This window comes from Pseudomyrmex gracilis, unplaced genomic scaffold (assembly GCF_002006095.1).
Source record: "Pseudomyrmex gracilis isolate BER0280 unplaced genomic scaffold, ASM200609v1 scaffold_55, whole genome shotgun sequence".
Taxonomy (NCBI): Eukaryota; Metazoa; Arthropoda; class Insecta; order Hymenoptera; family Formicidae; genus Pseudomyrmex; species Pseudomyrmex gracilis.
Window position 1 is genome coordinate 697,657 of NW_018020639.1, and position 20,069 is coordinate 717,725.

Sequence of the window (20,069 nt, forward strand, 5' to 3'; positions counted from 1 at the left end):
CGCGATACAGTTTAATCGTTCATCAACCGTCCGAAACCGGTCGCCGCCGATAGAACACACTGGCTGCGCCAGGAGCGGATGTTGCCTCGTTAAAACTCGACGTTATTATTAATTCCTGAAGGTCTTCCGAGAAAAGAAGATAACGAAGAGAGATAACGTTTCTCTTAATGTATTCCGATGTATTATTTAGCAACGATTAACAGTTTTTCTTCTGCGATGAGAAAGACGATGAGTATGACGACCGTGGGCGTTAAATATTAGATGAGAGTTAAGTAGACGTTTAATTGATCCTCCATCGAAGAGGCGAACTGAGCGAAGAAACTGCGAAAGAGTAGAAATTGGTTTTTTTTTCTTTTTTCTTTTTTCTTTTTTTTTAGATAAAAAATCGAGAAGAAACGAGAGAGTAAATCTCAGGTTTTATTTCGAGTGTCATTTACCGAGACAGATCTAAACGACATTACTTCGCGGCCACTTCCTAAGGGTCAGTTTCAGTTTCGTTGGTTTCCGCGCGGAGCCGCTCCTGACCAATGGAGACGGGCAGGAAGAAGAGGTGTGAGAACCCCGAGGAGAGAAGCGAGCCATGTCGTAGCGAGAGAAAAGGAGCGGGAGTCTCTTCTTTCTCGACGGGATCCGCTGCAGCATCAGTGGTGTAGTGGGTGCTGTGATCGTCGAGGACCGGCTGTTGTCCCCCCCGCGCTGCCCCGCCACTCCCCGTTCGTTCCCTCCACCTCCATCCTTGCTCCAAAATGCCCCTTACGCAAACCCTCCCCGCCGCCAAAGGATCTCTCTCTCTCTCTCTGCCCCACTCGCTTACTTTCCCCACTACCTTGCCATCCACCATCCTCCACAGTGTCGAGAGTCATCGTGTGCCCCCTCAGTCTGTCACCGACCGCGCAAGCGTGCGCTTCTTCCTTCGAGGGGCACGACCGAGAACCGACTCATGCTTTCTATCGATAATCTACGAAACTCGCGTGTCGCGTGGATCTCAGGTCAGTGCCGATTTTCCGATACGATCTTGGCGAACGGGAGTGGAGTGAGAAATAGATAAATCTGTGATCCTAGATATATATATGTATATATACATACATATATGTATATATAGATTTATTCGATTCGCCGTGAACGCGTGTGTTGTCTCAAAGTGATAGATCGGAATAGAGAAGAAATATATATTGCCGGGGAGAGATCGCGTGAACTCTCGGTCGCGTGTATTCAGTCGTCGCGGTCACCTGAAATTTTCGCGGAATACATTTTCGTAATCCGCCGCATTGTGCTGACATCGTCTGCACGAACGGGACGACGTTTCGATCGACGAGACACTTTCTCTCTCTCTCTCTCTCTCTCTTCTTCGGCGAACTGACGTGACAACCGAACGAACTTCCGGTTTTTCCGCGCGCACGAGCCTCTTTTCCGGAAACGTTGCCTGGACATCGTTGATGGGAAAAGAATCAGCAGTGTATATACGGGTTTCGTATATCGATCGATCGAAAACACACGACTCCTACGGCGTGGCGAATCTCCGACCCTCGTCACGAGACCTTCGCTCCGGATTTTCGGAGCAATCCCGGACCGGGGGTCCCACGCTGCTGTATATATATACCCGGCTTTCAATTGGTCACGGTGACTGTCTCGCACAAGTCACGAGACCGGGTTATTATTAATCTCCGTCGTCGACGGGAGCGGAGAGCCGCGGGTACTCGTGGTTTATGCGTAACGAAGTGATGAACGTGAGTGCACATTAAACGTGCAGATATCTCCGCGCGCAACGGAGTACAAATTCGACTTCCCGGGTGCGTGTGCATATAAAATCGTCGACTCGCGATAGTCGAGTGTGTCTTTTTGATTTGTCAGCGTGAAACGAAAGAGTGGGGAAACGTGTCTCACGGCAAGTTGAAACAAGTGTGTTGTCTGTGAAATTTTCTTCGTTAACGCGAATAGTGCAGTGATTTACGCGCGCGCAGATTAAAAAAAAAACGCTCTCGCAAAGGGAGGAATCGTCCGTCCGTGCGCGCGACGGACGCGATAGTCAGGCTCCAAGAACAACAACAAGCGTATAATTTTTTTTTTTTTTCCGTCCGTCAAGAAGGAACAGGTGTGTTGCGAGAGATTCCTCCGTGGTTTTCTTTTCTCTCGCCTGTTTTTCTCTCGCGTCGCAACAGAGAACACCCGCTCTCGTTGGCAAAGTTTAATTCGGGATATACCAGGAGGTTTCGCGCGCTTTGTCGCGCGGCACGCGGGCGTGCGCTATCCATCGACGTCGCCGGGAGCGCGTCCTCTTTGAAGTCCAAAACCGGAAGGATCGTTTATACGAAAGCGAGTATATACGCACGCACGCACGCACGCACGCACACACACACGCACGGGTGTTCGCTTCGCGTCGTCGTCGTCTTGGGTGATTCGAGACGGAACAACGGAAGACGACGAAAACGACGACGTGTGCTGCGCGTCGTGTGATCGTTTCATCCCTTCGCGCAGTGCGGATTGACGACACGCAGTGTCGGACGAATACACAGACACAGACGCACACACACAGTTCCTCCCACAGTCGCGTCGATGACAAAGAGAAGTGAACGTTCACCTCAATGTGCGACCCCACCGCGTTGTTGGATCTAGTACCGGGCGAGGGATTACTCAAGAGGCCGTCCATGGATTATAACGAGTACACGTACTGCTACGGCGGTGGTCGAGGTGGGTGGCATTTCTTTCTACCGGTGTTTCTTCCGCACGGAACCAGTTCGCGGCTCGCCGCGGAACGAACGAGATTTTCCATCGGTTACGGAGCGCGTCTCTCTACTTTCTGTCTCTCTCTCTCTCTCTCTCTCTTTCTCTCTCTCTCTTCCCGACCCGACAAGAGTATAATTCTTTACACGCTTCTCAAAAACCGGCTCACGGACAATGCGGCGAAATCCGGGAGATTGAATCTCCTCGCGATGAGGAGAGAATTTTACGCGCGAGATATTCGAGTGTCAGTGAAAATTAGCACGGAGAGATACTCACTCCCCCTCCTCTCTTTTCTCACCGTTTAATTATTCTCCCGATTCCTGTCCGATTTAATATCGCGAAATCCAAATTAATTGTTTATATCCGTCATCATGCGGTATTACACGCGGTCCCGTTCGTATCTATTAATAATAATTGAACAACGTATCTCATTATGCAGGTACTATTGATGAGAAACGGGGGTATCTAATACGGATATTGTGAAATTGTAATTTGCGTATAAACACACACACACACACACACGCACGCGTACACGCGCGCGCAGTGTCTTGGTCAGTGGTGGTTTTCTTCTTGCGTTGTGGATTTTGTGAAATCGCGCGTGCGATCGTGACGTCGCGTGTAACGACGATATCTCCGCACTTCTCCACGGTGTGCGGTGGGAAATTTAAAAATGAAAGGCAGCTTTTCCATGAATATAGGAGAGAATATAGCCAATCAATCAAAGAGAATCGGAGTGTAGTTAAATATTTAACAATGCGAAATGGAGTGGCGTTGATAGAGTGGCGTTTCCGATAACTCGACTTCTCCACAGAAAAACACAGTGACTAATACTTTTATTAAAATTGACGTTTATTTGTACGTAATTTTTTTTTTTTTTTGCTTTTATTTTTTTTTTGTTTTTTTTTTATTATTGAATATGTGTAGTTTTTCGCGTGCTCGCGCGCAGCTTTGTTTCCTGACGATTCGATCGAAGGATACAGGTGTACACGCGCGCAATCGTGCACACAATATTTATACAAATAATCAACATCGACGTAACGTAAAAAAAATATTGCTCTCGGGCAGTGATTATCCGTGAAACGAGCGAAACGTGCTTTAATACGAGATAGGACCTCGTTTTCCCGGCAAATAATAATTAAGAATACCCGAGCCACGCGATCCAACTGTATATATATACTCCCCGTAGTCCGTCCGTGATAAAGCGTCTATTTTCGGCAACGAATCGATTGTCCCGGAGCGACGCTTCCCCCGCGGCGATGGAAAAAAGCAGCAAGACGAAAACATCCCCGTGGAGCACAGAGAGAGAGAGAGAGAGAGAGAGAGAGAGAGGGAGCGGGGAAAAGTGTCACGCGACTGCATTATCACGCGGGCCCTATTTGTCAAGTCGACGTGTATCCAAGGCGTGACTGGGTAAAATTTTTTCGCATATATAAAACTACTCGATAGAGAGTGTGTATGTAAATGAAATTTTCTATTATGCGCCTCTTAACTATTCGACGATAAAAGTCGCGCGTTCGATGTAGAAAGAAAAAAAAAAAAAGAAAAGAAAATGCGAACAGTTACCTTACCGCGTGCGTACGTATGTACGTTACCTATCGTTACCTGCCATCGGATTACTTGTCATCGTCGCGTACCACTTACCGCGCGACTTAAAAAAAAGAAAAAAAGAATCGATCGGTGAATCGCGAGAAAAACGTCGTTAACAATTGAAAGTCTTGTTTTGCTCTTGTTTCAATTTGATTATTACAGAGAGACTCCGGTTGCAATAACGAACTCGTTATGGAAACTTCGCTCAAAAACGTTGTTTTTCACATTGAAATATTTACGCGCGTGTGTTGCAATCGCAACAATTAAGTAGCTGTCGCTCGCTCGCGAGAATTCGACATAAAATTTATGAATTACGGATATGTGCGGAGCTGATGCGAATAAACATATTGTTTTCAATTCGTCGAGTATCGCGAATTGTCTTCCGTAGGAGACGCGTCACGACGATGTTGCGACGTGTGAAAGTTATGGGATATCGATTTGTTGTCGAAAACAGAAAACTTGTTGTTTTTTCTTTTTTTTTTTTTGTTTTGCGAAGTTCGCAGCAATTGCCCCCGAGTTAATTTCCGTTTTAAATTCTATCACGCAAGCACACCCGACGTTTCCATTAAGATTTTCTGGCGAGGAGAACAGAAAAACGGAACATAATTATCGTTGCTGAAAAACGCGGCGTCGCATATAGACTGTTGTCGTTGTCGCTTCTTGCTGTACCCGTCACTCTCGATACCCGCTCACTCGTTACTTTGAAATTTCTTTCTGTGCAACAACAAAATATAACTTTTCCTCAAGTCAGTCTGTCCAAAGTGACAGCTGATATATATTTCTCCACATAGCTGAGAGTGACAGCGATAATAAGAAATATTTCATCTTATCGTGACGTGTTTATGTTTGCAAATCACACGAGAGAGACAATTCTTACATATTTACGTCAGATAAATTTTTCGCGTTTAAAATAACAATTTTCCACGCGCGACAAGCAAAACAAAGTTAACGTGTATATATATAAATATATTTTTTTCTGTTTCGCGCAATACGGCGATTTTTAATATTCGCGAGCTTTCTGTATAACAACAATAACAAAAACTGTTTAATCAAATCTTTCATTACTTTCGCGCGTGAAGATTATTTGTTTGACTTTTTGTTTTTTCTTTTTTTTTTTAGCGTGTGATCGACGGAAAAACAGCGAGATTGACCGGATCTCTCTTGAGTCCGGTATCTCTCTATTTCTCTCCTTTTCCGCGATAGAAAGTTGCCATTTTCGCGTGGATCCGCCACGGGCTCGTTTCGACTTCGCGATAGGTGTTCGAGTCGCGATAAAACCTCCATCCCCCCCCCTCCCGGCGCGAATCGATCGCCCGCGGGCGCAACACTTTCACCGGGACGAGCGCGGAAGGGCGAAGAAGGGAAGTCGCTCGCAGGGAAAAGCCGCGGAAGAACGACACACAACGGTAGAGAGAGAACGACACACACGAGACCGGAGGCAAGAAAGGGGTTTTGCGCGAGAATGGGAACGGGTTGCATTACCACCACGCAGGCACCGTATTTATCACTCTGACATTTCCAAATGTCGCGCGGTTTATCAAGTGGTTCCCTAGACGGGGAAACCTTAAGGTACCTTCGCACGAACGCACGCCCACCGAGAGAGAGAGAGAGAGAGAGAGAGAGCGCGTCCGTGACAGAGAAAGAGAGAGAGAGAGAGAGAATCGCACGAACGCGTCGCGTCGCGCATGCATCGCATCGGGGCGACGTCATTAAATTTACATAATAAGACGTCGGTGGTCGAATCACCGTGGTCGTTGTCGCAGTCATCGTAGTCGTGGCCCGTAATCGTAGTCGTTGTCGTCGAAGCTACCGGCTCCCGCAGTGCAGCTGCCGCGATCACCGGTAATTGAATGGAACGGGTTTAGTTAGCGCCTCTCTCGTGGCAGCAGGACTAGAACGAGATAGTGTCGCAACAAAAATATCGAATCGACCGCCCTGCGCTAAGCTTTCTGGTCTGCGATCTTTCGAGATCGCGATTCCCTTCACACCAGGTGTTTTGCGAACGTGATATTTTAAACATGAAATACGTATGAATAATAAAATATAATCAAATGTATATTCGCGATATACATATATAAAGTGTACAATCAAACGTCGCTTCTGCGCTGTGATTTTATTGTACTTTTTAGAAATTCGTGAAAATATTGTCACAATCGCATTTGATTAAAAATCAAAAAATCGTAAACTGGATTTCGCAGACGCGGTAATGTTGAGAATTAAAATAAGACCCGACTATATCTCACAGTTTGTGTTAAGAGGTTAAAAAACTTTTCTTCATAAGCTCTTTAAACAGGCGAGACATTCATCATACCGAAAACTACTTCTTTTTTTTTTTTTCCCCCCCCGACTTTGCGAGAGCTTTGCATTATAATCACGCGGCCCTTCCCGAATGCTGTTCCGAATGTCAATTTTTTTTTCCACAAAAGTGTGTCACACTTCGAAAATATTTTTTATCAGCGCGGTCGGCGGGGGGGATGTGAAAACTTGACTGTGATTTTTTGTGATAGCGAAAATTATAGGATTCTTTTCAAGAAGCGAGAGAGGATTAATTAATTTCGAGCGCGCGTCTCCACGTTAAATCACGGGCGGTCGGTATTTCCATGCACTGCGTCTCTCGTTGTGGCTCCTCCTCTTCCCCTCTTTCCGTGCGCGAACGTGACCAATTCGCTCGCGACGCTTCTACGCGCGACGCATTAAAGTTATTCACTTTAACTATTTTCAAGTTTCGAGGCGACCGGCGTGTCGGGTTCCTCCGCTCCTCCGGGTGTACCAGTCCGCGCTGCGTTCCTGAATACGCCGTAACGATCCCTCGAAATGGTAGGCAGGGCAGAGAGCAGGGCAGGGACGCCCAACCCCCATGTTGCCCGCGTCGCTTCCGGTTTCCGGCACACCGCGCGCGGATTTCGCGCTGTGTGTTCGCACAGTCGTCGCGAACTTTTGCCACGGAAATAAAACAAGCGCGGAATTCGCGATCGTCGGGAACAGCGAGTTTGTGCGATCGACAAATGCACGTCGGTAATGTTCGGAGGATTTTTCGCAAACGCAAGCGCGCAAATTAATTTTCACAAGAAACAGTATGTAACGCTGCACCGTACTACGACTTGAAAATAGTGTGTATTTTTATTTTGCAACAATAATAAATCGCGAAATAAGTTAATAATCTTCAAATTATTGCGCGCACGCTCCCTATGTACATATAATAAAGTTCCCATTAACGGCGGGACTTCTCACGAGTCTGGAGCTATAATGTTATATTCAGCTATAATATATTATAATCGCGCTGATCTTCTGACGTGTATTAAGTCGTTGAACACGATGTCCAGAATTACTGACGCACTGAGAAAGAGAGAGAGAAATAGAGACGGAGAGAGAAAGAGAATCTTTGTAATAACCTTCCCGGAGCGAGCGCGCGCCTATTACCGCCTCGAGCGCTAAAATACCTATATGACGGGGCCGGCCTTCTTGAATTACGCGGCAGGCTGCTCCGTCGAGATTAACGTCTCGTAATAACAAGCGCGCCCGCTCTCTCTCTCTCTCTCTCTGTCTCTCGCGCGCGCGACGACGGCGGTGTGCAAGGTGGTGGTGGTGGTAGTGGTGGTAGTGATGGTGTACGCGGGGGAAGTATTCTCGCCCCGTCGTCGCGTCGGCCAAGACGAAGGGAAGAAACGATCCGGGCGCGTTTCTCTCACGGCACGACAAGAGAAGCGGCTTCGATTCCTCGTTAGAGGCACGTGCGCGGTTATCGGTTGCTCGTCTACCGAGACGGGTCCGTTGCTCAGGCTTCGACGCAGTCTAATTGCGAGCAGAGTTCACGCGGGATAAAGGCGCGGCCCTTCTCTATGCGCGAGATCTAAGGATTGCGTGAGGGTGGTGGTGGAAGGAAGGAGGGTGGAGAACTCGGCGCGCCAGCGGTCGACAAGCAATTACCTCGTCCTCGGATCGATACAGGGGTCGATCCGTTGCCGCCGGTGTCATTATCGTCAGGTGGACGAGCCCTCCTCGCTCGCTCTATCTCTCGCTATCTCTTCTCGGTTCTTCATCGAGTAAGACGACCGCAAACTTTGATGCGGAGATGCGAAATTGAGTAATCTCGCGACTCCTCGTTCTATCGCGCGACACGCGAACTTGAACTTTTCAACACGACTGACATCGTTCGCTGGATCTACGCTGGATATATTCGCTGTGCTCCTCGAGCGCGATAACGTCCCTGGTCTTTCTCTTCGCGCTTGTATTTTATGTTACAAAATTTTGCAACGTTAAAACACTGTTAATAACGCGTTAAAAGACTTGTCGGGTTTTTTTTTGCGCACAATAAACATTTATTATGAATTATTTGAAACTTTATCACTTATCAGCAAAAAAGTTAACTTTTTCAATTTCGAGTTGAGAAATATTCCGCGGACCAAAGCGGAAAAAAAATCTCGATTTATGAAAATGGAAAACTTCGTGGAATTTATACGAGCTGAGCTAATACCTACTTTTTTCTCAATTTGTGAAAATGAAAAACCTCGCGGAATTCATACGCGAGCCATCCTATGTATTTTCCAAAAAAAAAATATATATATATATGTATAATTTGGCATTCCAGTGTGTACGTAGTCGCGCGTTATTTTACACGAGTATATATATATATATACGTCGATAAAATAAATTAACTAACTAATTAATAGCAATTATAATTAAAGTATTATATCGTATCGCACGCTACACAATTTGATGTATTTGCTCTGTCGGGCTTATCTCCGCGCTAAAACTACCCCCCTTCCCTCGAGTTTCGCTTCGCGGGCATCTTGTTTCACGGGATCGACGTGCGGCTGCCATTTTACTCGAGTAGTCGGAAGAGAAGTCATTTCAGACCGAACCGTAAAACGTACCCGGCCAAACTTTAATACGTACGCCTCGTGGCGGATGCCACACTCGAAATTGAGCAATCTTGCACCCCATGAAGCTATCCTGCATCGCAAACTTGCAACTTTGGTATTCCTAGAGTGCTTCGACCACTGGGCAACTAATTTAGCGGTTTCCTTGATACGAGACAAACTCGACACTTTCGGTCGTGAAATTGGTATTCATTGGTTCACGGTCGTCGCGCCCGTGTATCGTCATTTCTCACGGACGAGAGATCCCTCTTGCGCTTCTTGCTCTTTACTCGACGAGTTTGTTATCGCGAATCGCGATTGTGTGTTCGCACTTTAAAATGTATACGGTTCTCTCGTCTCGAATATATACACGAACAACTACGCAATTTCACTCTCTCTCTCTCTCTCTCTCTCTCTCTCTCTCTCTCTCTCTCTCTCTCTCTCTCTCTCTCTCTCTCTCTCTTTCTCTTCTCTGAAATCTTCTTTTCCGAATATACACAAATCCGTTTCAGAAAAGATATTACGCTTGATAATCCCGCGATTGATTCAAGGAACTGAAATCTCTCTTCAACAGACGCTCTCTCTCTCTTCGTCGGATGTTCTCTCCGTTCGATTTAACAAAATCTCAAGTCTCTTGTTAATAGCGCACGGGCTAACGGGTATCGGTTATCCGTTCGTCCGCGAGTTGCTACGGAAAATGTGATTGCTCGGGCAAAAGTTCGGAGAATCTCGGTGGCGTGCTGGTCCTGGGGACGAACGACCTTCAAGATAGTCTTCCACGACCTCTTCTCGTCGTCGTCGGCGGGCCTCCCACCTACCAATATCCACGAGCTGCCAAACGCAGAATTCCTCCTCCCTCTCCTGTCCACATTTTCCGCCACCCTCCCTCAGATCCTCCTACTCTCTCTCTCTCTCTCTCTCTCTTTCTCTCTCATCCGCTTACTTCCCTCGCGCGCTTCCTTCCTTCTTTCCTCTTTCCCTTCCACCGCCGCCGGCGCAACCCACCCTCCTCGCTCTATCCAAACGGCGGCAGCGTCGGCGTCGGCGGCGGCGGCGGCATCGATTTTAACCTCGGCTTTGCGGATTTATTTCGGCCCCCGTGCCTTAACCGACCCGAGAGAGCCGGCGTATTTCTCTAAAGAAATCATTTCCTTTCGCGCGATTACGGAGGAGGAATGGCGCGACGTGCGGGATCGGGAAAATCATAAGGGGGTAGTACAAACGTCGCGCGTTACCGTCGGCAATAAATTTCCCGCGGCTTGCACACGATGCACACACAGCTATTGCGATCTCTCTCTCTCTCTCTCTTTCCGTCTAGAATTCCGGAATAGCCAATAAACACTTTAGGATTTCTTCCGCTTCTTCGCGCGCATAAGTCGAACGACGACGACGACGAGTCGCTAAAAATCGTTGCGCGCATTTAATCGCGGATTAAATGCAAATTTAATTTTTAATACTTCGTCAAAAAGTGTGATATAAAAATACGAAGAAATTGAAAAAAAAAAAATACTTGCGCCCTTCGTGAAACGCGATTTGGCGATGGGGGAAAAAATAATCGGCGCGTCATCATATCGTGAAACGTATAACGCGGATATCGCGGATATGCGGACAATCGTTGGCAAATATCCCGGTCTCCGGCTGTTCCGGCGAAATATGTCGGACCTATCGGCGCCTCCTATAAACGCGAAGGCTCCTATTCATTAGATCTCCCCCGCGAGAAATCCGGATTCGAAAGTTTCCAGCGGCAGGCGGGGAGGGAGGGAGTAAGAAGGAGGAATCGGCGGGTCCTAAATCACTCCTTTCTTTACGTAGGTGTACTAACGACTTCGCCTCCTCCGCAGCTCTGTAATTAATAGTCGAACCGCGTTCTCCGGATCCTATATCACCGTGAGGAGAGAACGCCGCGAGATACCCGAGAAAGAGAGAGAGAGAGAGAGAGAGAGAGGTCGTATATAGAATCGTATAGGGCGTATGTAAGAGATCGTCGGGGCCGATATAGCGCGTGTCGGAGCCTCCAAAGGAGCGATCGAACGAGAACGATCGCCGAGCGATTTCTATCCGGACTGTTAATTGCGCCGATTAACGGATACCCGGTGTCAAAAGCGGGAAAAGCGCCGCGATCGATTAACGCCCGCGCGCCCCTGCTCATCTGTTCGTTACTAATTAATTCCACGTTCTTTCTTCCTCCCTCTATTTTCTACGTATATACATACGTAGTACTTTCCGCGTCCTTCTCTCTCGCGTTGGTTACAAGTTTTACCAACCCCGATTAACGCATACCAGATCGTAGATTTCCGATTGACCGTGTCGTCCGATCGTAAAGAGAGAGAGAGAGAGAGTCATCCAGTGTGGGGTAACGTTAACGCCGACGTGCACGTTGCCGATCTGCGCGAGATACATCGGGTAATCGTTAGCAGCGCTTAACGGCCAGGCACTATTACGGTAAACGTAAAACATTATATAGCCGGGCGCTATTAAACGGCCCGGTTAATAAATTGCAAGCGTAGTACAAGCTGCTCTCTCTCTCTCTCTCTCTCTCTCTCTCTCTCTCTACATTCGCGTAACGAACGACTTCCCTAGGAAAGTCGATTTGTGTGTACGTACGTACGCGTTGCTTGATTACGCAAAACTTGGCGTAAACTGTTAAGTATCTCAGACTGCTGCTATTCAGCCTGGCTGATTAAACGATAGTGCGGGAATGCCCGAAGGTGCTGCCGCCGAGATACGTTCGTACACGTTGCATATGTATTAATTAATTTCGCGCAGGTTGTCTGACGCGCGTTACATCTCTTAACCAAACTTGTCCGATATTATCGCGCGAAATCGCGCGTAAATAATGAGGACGACGTAACACATATACACATATATTGCCGGCTATAATTTAGCGAGAAATTTCACATCTCTTAAGAATATTTATACATTCGCGGTTGATGTATCCTACATATTATATAAAATTATATATTTCCGCGATAAACTTTTGTATTTTGTTTCTGTTTGTTTTTGACGTTGAGTGTAATTTTGTCTCCGATGTCTCTGCGCGAACGTTTAAAAACAAATAAATTCTCTTCACACTTGCTATGACGAGCTATTTTCGATTATTTAGTTCTGTTTACGGGATAGTTTGCCGCGATTTCTGTTTTTTTTTTTTATTCTGTTGCGCGCGGGTCAGTAAATCGCATGTCTCGCTAAAAAAACGAGATTAAAATCGTCTCACGTAAATAAATTCAAAACGTAACGAAGACGTAAATCTGCAATATTTATTATCCGCGAAGAAGAGAGCGAGCGTGTATCTCGGATCAATGTAAACCTATATATAATCCCCGCGCATTACTCCTGTCTGTGATACGGCCAATATTCTCCCGAGAGAATACCGGGATCGAGAGCCGGTATATCGGTAATACTTAGCCGTTCTCCGGCCGACCACTCACTTTGTGAAACAATAATGCGATTCGCTCGACGACGAAGGGTACCCTCCGATTGCGAGAGTTCGTGTCTACCTACGCGCACTTACAGAGATCGGCGCGATTTTCCGACGGATTTATCTGCGAAAGAGAGAGAGAGAGACTCGCTCTTGTAAAGAGCGCGCGTTTCTTCGCACTATCGGCATCATCACGCATCGCGACGATCGGGACATTAATGACGTTCGCGCGCTCCGGAGAATCGCCCACGAGTGAGAGATCGCACGATCATCGATCGATGATAATGACGGCCGGGGCCAAACACAACACGTGGGCGAGAACACACGATCTCTCGACCGCAAAAGTTTGCCGATGGGAACACAACCGCGCGGTTCAACACCGCAGACGTTATAGTGGTGTCTCGGTCCGATGCGTTTCTTCAATGCCCAAATTGCAGCAATTTTGTCGGCGACTCCGCGATGCCCGCAAAAAACAGTACAGAAATTGTTTGTTGTTTTGTTGAAACAACCGTTGCGCGCGCAGTCGAAAACATATTCCGTCACCGTTAGAAATGACTGGTTTTAGAGAAAGCGTCGCGCTTTTTAAATAGTCTCGATGTAGTACCGACTCGAGTTTTTATTATTAGAGAGAACATGAGAGAGAAATTTTTGAGAATATCGAAAAAAAATCACACATTTCGTGTTTAAACGCGTTTATTTATTTAATTTTGACTGGAAAACTGTTGAGATATAACGAACTGTCGGATTTCTAGAAAAAAAAAAAAAAAAAAAAACATTTGAAAAATTTCAAGTTCCAACTCACGTGTGTGTCTCTTCTTAATTGGCGTGAGGGGACGCGGAACCGGTCGTACGATATATAGTGCGACATGCTCGCGTACGATCGCTTGCGTGAACACGTTTTCCACATGTTTCGGCTGGGCAATGCAATCCGCCGAAAACAGGATGCCAATTATATATATCGGCCCCAATTCCCGACACCCTGCACTTTACCTCGCGAAACGGTACATACCTGATCAGTGTATTCCCGATCGATATCCTTTCCATGTAAGGCGGCAACAGAACCTCCTCGCGTGAGCGGAAATAACGGATGGTCCGAGAAAGAAATCGTTTTATTGTTATCAAAAAGTTAACGTACACGATCACTCGTGCGTGCTCGCATTATTAATAACAACGGGATAAAATTAATCCGCACACTTCACTTCGACTTCGCGTTTAATTCGATATTCACGACGCGTTATAAATATACTTCACGACGCAATAAAATGGTTAAAGTAACTGATTTAAAAACGCAATTTACTTTGTTAGATGCGCTTAAATTTAGTTCATCGCAGCGCGCTGTGAAAAAGTTCTTTTTTTTTTTTTTTTTTTAATAATAAAATACGCAAGAGAAACACACAATGACAATAACGAGAATGTTATTATTAAATTTGACTTGACTTCGCGGCGAAAGATCAAATTTGCGCGCGCTATTTGACTAACAAGAATTTTTATGCGAGATGTCAGGGATATCCTGCGAGCTTTCACATAAAAGCGTTCACGGCGGCGGCGGCGGTGAGTTAAGGGGGCGCCGCGCGTTCGCTCGAATTCACGCGATCAGACGCTTTGATTTCGTTTTCCTCCGTTTCTCCCGTTTGGAAAACTCGCGCGTCTCGCCTTTCCACGCTCGGCTTAAGTCTTTCCTGCGGTCTGTAGAAAAAGAATCGTCGAGGGTGTCGTATCGGAGGTGCTTCGCGGAGGTCCACTCGAACGTACTAGACACGCCGGACTCTCGTAAAGAGGAGAAAAAGAGAAAGGGACGAAAGAGAAAGAGAGCAGCCGCAGTAGCCGCGGCTTTTCCACGGTGCACACGGCGCGTGCACGGCACATAAATTCTAATGGGAAACGAATTAAGCCGCCCCATTTTCTCGCCCGAGCCCCTTATTTTCGCCGAACGTGAAAAGTTTTCAGCTTACCTTCGCACCCCGACGAAGAGATCTCGGATATATCGTACTTAATGCAACTGCCCTCGCTCGTTACACGTACCGTGCGTAATACTTTTCTCACATATGTACGTATATACTCTACTCGCACCGTTTCAAGAGAGAGAGAGAGAGAGAGACAAGTTTCAACTCGAAAGTATATTTAGACCGAATTGCAATTTACGAAGCAAATGTTTGACATAGTTCCTTATTACGGGTCGTTGAAAAAAAAAAAATGTAGCATCTTTCATTTCGAGAATATGAAGATCAAAAAGGGAAGAGTCGGACAATTTTATCACTCTCGAACTTTCCTCTCGATTTTTATATTCTCAAATTTTTTTAAATATATACATGATGCACGTGCGCGCGCACACTCGCAAAAAATGCGGAATTATTGTCAATTCGTTTTGCGACTCGTTCGCAAGCGACAACATTCGGTCGCATTTTCTTTAGAAGAGCCCCTTCATATCTGTCGAACAAATATGGCGCGCGCGCGAGAATATGTTTTCTCTCCTTTCTCTCCTTTTTTTTTTTTTTTTTTTTTTTTTTTTATCAGCTACCATTTATTTCGACTTCCGTCCCTGTTAACTCTCGCGAACTTGGCCGCCGTGGAAAAGCTAATTTCGATTTTCCAGGACACCGGCGTGCCGTGAAAAATCCAATGGTCGAGCGCTTGGCGGGCGGCGCGGAAAGCGTTCCACGAATTCCCGCTGCTCTCCGACTCCGCGCTCGGTCTATCTTGCTCCCTTTATTTTCGAGCCACGTAAATTCTAATGGGAAACGAATTAAGTCTTTTTTTCTCCTCTTTCTCTCTTTCTCTCTCTCTTTCTTTTTTTCCTCTCTTCTCCGGGCGGACCGCTCTTCTCCTCGTGGAGTTTCCACTTTGTCCGTAGGAAAAACGAGCGCCGCCGCGCCATTTCGCGCGGTTTAAGGCCGCCGAGAGATGCGATGCTCGACTTCGCGGTGTGGATATGTTGGTGCGTTCGAACTTACACGACGAGCCCTCGTCCGAACGCAGGGTTGGCGTGAATAATTTCTAACCGAGTTGTCGCGCAGTGTCACGTAAATATTATGATGTGATTTAACAGTACATTTTTGTATGTGTACGAGAAAAAAAATTATATCACTTAAATCTAATAATTCTGTATGTCAGATTTATAAAAAACTAATTGATAGTTAATATAATATATAAATAGAATTTATTATTTCAATTGGACAAATATTGCTACTACAGTTTTTAGTGAGAAAATCAATGCAAAAAAAAAAAAAAACAATACATTTAGCTCACTCAAGTTTCATGAAATCTTCTTCCGGCCCTGTTTGGACGTGCGTGTACCTACGTACGCGCGAAAATGTGTGTAACACCGGAGTAAGGGACGTGGAACGAGCGCGAGGGTAAAGAACCACTATCGGCCCTCCACATTCATCCCCCTCCAACTCTCTCCGTTTTTCCCTCTGCACCGCGTCTCCTCCAACTTCCAATTAAAACTGTTTCGCCCTATCCGTGCTGCTTTCTCTTCCTTCCTTCCCTCCCCTCTTTCATTCATTCCCTGGCGGCCGGTCCGCCCCTTCATTTTTCAAGATTTTCCTCTGTTGCCAGAAGGAAGCGAGAAAGAAGGCCTCGAGAGAGCTTTTCCTTCGCTCTCGGGTCACTCGACGACGAAAATCTCCTAACGAGACGTAATGCGACGAAGTCGCGCACGACCCGCTGATAAAACTGGAGTGGATCGATTCGATTCGCTCTCGAAGAACCGAAAACATAGAAGATAAAGTAATGATTATCGGCAGGTCGTCAGAGAAGAACCGATCGTTAATGAGTGGTATTGACAATGTCGAAGTATTGACGATGATTTAAACGTGTTCTTGCAATATAAATTGTATAACTTACTAACACAACGCACACAAGCGCGCGCCACGCGCACGATGTTATTGTTTTTATTTTAAATAAAAATTTTATTTTCTCTTTTTCTGGTAGGATAAAAAAATTCTCTATTAAATCAACAGAAGAAAAATAGAAAAATTACGAAATTAAAGTGTAACAAATAAATACCATTGTGACGACTACACGCGAGTAATTGCGCAAAATCGGAAAAGACCGCTGGTCCTGCGATGAACCGCAGGGGAGAAATCCCCTGCTGGGAAGATCTTGGATTACGTGGAAACACAATATCTCATTTTGCGCAACGTCCTTTAATGAGGCTAATCGCGCTCATAGCTAAGTGTTTTGTTGTAATTAAATAATATTATAGCAAAATTGATACGCGCGGTTGCGCGCAGCAACAGCAATAGCAACGGCAGAGGGAGAAGAGATGATGCGGTGGAAAATTCGTGCGCGAAAACTTTCAGATATTGCGATAAATTGCGTGCGCTACCCGATATTACTACCAGCGCGACGTAGTGATTCCCGGAGCAAAGTGGTTGTTCCACAAATTCTGGCATGGCTTCCATAAGTTGCAGGCATACGAGAAGGCGGCTGCGGCGGCAGCGGTGGCGGCCTCTCCGTAGAGTATATACGTACGTAAACTCAAGATAACTCAACCGCTTTAGAATTTGCCAGGAATCGAGAAGCCCGGAGGATCTCCCGGTATATCCGACGTTGTGTATGATGCGGCTGATGGAAGAACCAAAATAGCTTATATCCGTTCGATAATATTTTTACAAGCTCTCTCTCTCTCTCTCTCTCTCTTTTCTTCTGCGCGTGCGCTCAGCACGTCGAACATAATAACTCGAACAATCAGAAATCTGTCAAAAATCTCTTCTCTCGCTCTTGTCAGAGCGAAAGATCTGAGATACGTGTCGATTATTTTTGTTCCCCCCGCGAATAAGAGATTCGATTTTATTCCCGACAAATTGAAACAATCTCTTTCACCGCGATTTTGTCAAATTCATTTCGTATGCGATCGACATTTCGCGCGTAAATTACATTTGTGTCTCTCTGACGCGCGAAACGATTGTTCGAAACGGAGAGTGTTGGTGATAGCTGCCGGATGAGAATTTTTTATTTACGGGATAACAAGTGAGATATGAATGAGAGGAAACAATAATTTATGCATCTTCTTCCTTTTCTCGTAATAGAATGAAAATCGATTAAAATCTAATTATATCGAATTTAATTTTAGTTCACAAATATCTGTTCCGAAAAAAAAGTTGGTCGCGTAATACAATTAGTTATCGTGGATTTTTATATCAATGTTACTTGGCACACGCGTACACACAAAGTTTCTGGTTCTCACAGGACTGTTGCTGGCACGTGGAAATTGCGCGCAACTTTATATATATATATATATATATATACACACACACACACACACAAGCTGTGAGATATATAGTATTAATTCGTTCCGCTCCCGAAAAGCTAATCCAGACACGAGACTAACCCTTGTTCATTTTCTTCTTCGTCCTGCGTTCCCGAAAAAAAAAAAAAAAAATTCGTCCACTCTGCTCTTTGATACGTGACCGAGCTCCCCGAATCGTTTGTTCACTTTTTCCCCTCCTAAATCTCCGTGGATATTGCCGCGATGTTGCCTTTATACGGCGTTTTATCGCGGGAACGGTCTCTCGCACACGAGTCATACTTTTCCGTCGAAAAAAACAAAAAAAAAAAAAAAAAAACGGCGTAGAACACAAATTTATCCTTTATCGGAAACAGATACTCAAACCTCAAACAATTTACAATACACAAACGCGCGCGCGAGTTGGGTCTCCCATCCCGAATTTAGCATATGTCGCATTTTTTTTTCGGTTTCTGTGCTTTTATATTTACACTACGACAGATCGATGCTCATATATGTATATATGCATAAACATTGACATTGAGTAGCCTAATTAATACAAACCAGGCTATTGAATTGTATTTATAGTTGGTTAGTGTCGATTTATTTAGCGAATCGCGATGCAATTAATGTATATTATTTGTCGTCAATTATTATCATTATTTTGTCATCAATTCTCTCGCGTATATAAATTCATCGTTCCGGATGGATTCAATCTGCTGATATATAGCTGCTTCGAAAACTACGTGTAGAGGCTTTTTAACGGGATATCAGATTGCATCGCACACAGCTTAATACGAGCATCGAGCAATTGCGCTCTCTTGTCGAGATCTCACTTTCCCTCTTCGATACGGTCGGTGTTCTCTTCGTTAGCCTTTTTTTTTTTTTTTTTTTTTTTTCCACGTCGAGAGAGAACACCTCCAATGATCCGAAAAGACAATCTGGAGAGCCTCTTGATTCCACGGCGCCGTGAATACGTTTCTCTGAAAACGTCGCGTGTGTGTACCTGAAATCCCGAAAAAAGGGAAGTACCTTCTCTAATAAATTCCATTAGGCATGGGCTCTTGCGCGCAAGGGCCCAGATATTATGTTACGCGTTTTGACGTGCGCTCTCTCAATGGGCGCGCATCCATTACCGTATACACGGGACCGGTGTGTTGCTTGAGAAAAACGGTATTCGGAGATCAGCGCGCTCTCATTCAGCGTTCGAGGGGTCCTTCTATCCGATGACGGCGTTCTTTACACGCTTGTGCCCCTCTCCTCCGCGTCTTGGGGTCCCCGAGTTGGAGAGAGGACCCAAGTCCGCGCAAACCAGGCGAGCATAATTCGATTCACGAACGCTTCGCTTCCTCCTCCTCTCTCTTCTCTCTCTCTCTCTCTCTCTCTCTTTCTTTGCCCGCGTGCGCGCATCCTTTGTCGCGCGATGCTCATCCTAGACACACCGGATAGTGGCTCGCGAGGATCGGGTCCCGCGTCTTTTGTCGGATGTGCTCCAACTTATCTCCCGCCCTCCCCTTCTCTTCGGTCCTTCCCTACAAGTCTGTTTTTATTTATTCTCCTCGAACGACGACGAACCTTCGAAGATCCGTCGCTTTTTCTCGTTTGCGCTCGAGCTGTTAGAACAGCGAGAAAAGGAGTGACGGCAACGACGACGATGACGAAGACACCCGGACTCGCTCACCCTCTGAGATCCTTGAAGTAAATGTCGGGACAATACCCACTCCCGCCGATCTATTAGCAAGAATAACGACGTGCCGCAGACTCTTCTGCCTCGATGGCTTCTCTGCAAGGATGAATAGATCCTCGCGCGACTGCCTCGTCGAACGCCGCTCGAGTTTTCTCTATCTCTTGCTCTCTCTCTCGCTCTCTCTCTCTCTCTCTTACTCGCGAACGTTTCGTTACGTGTAATATAACGAGCGGATTCTCTAGGGTTAACAAGTTTCGGCGTTCAGTTAGAACAAGGCGCTCACCCCGTCAATTCCAGCGTGTCCTCTTCAGCGCGAGAGATTTCTATTAACAGAAATTATCTCGCGGCTCCCAACGAGACGCGCTTCGCATTTCTCGACACTAAGAGATCCAGGAAAAACTTTGTCGCAACTTTTTCGATTTTGATCGAAAATATATATATGTATATATATTTGCAATGGAGAGAAATGACGTGTATATATGCGAAAATCTGTATGTATATGCGTATTTATTTATTATGCATGTGATTTTGGAGAGTTTTGGAGAGCACAAGACTGCTGTATTAATT

General features: G+C 45.9%; 1 protein-coding gene across 6 annotated transcripts in view; it reads left to right on the plus strand.

Annotated features, from left to right (window-relative positions):
- Window positions 1-20,069, plus strand: part of LOC109853826 (teneurin-m) — a 535,016-nt gene that overhangs the window by 481,413 nt on the left and 33,534 nt on the right. Inside the window, exon 1 of one of the 6 annotated variants that reach the window (XM_020426319.1) lies at window positions 2,312-2,688. The exons of the other annotated variants lie outside the window; for them this stretch is intronic. Within the exon in view, the coding sequence (XP_020281908.1) occupies window positions 2,583-2,688 (106 nt within the window). The 5' untranslated portion in view covers window positions 2,312-2,582. Of the gene's footprint in view, window positions 1-2,311; window positions 2,689-20,069 lie in introns of those variants that run through there. 6 annotated transcript variants of the gene reach the window in all.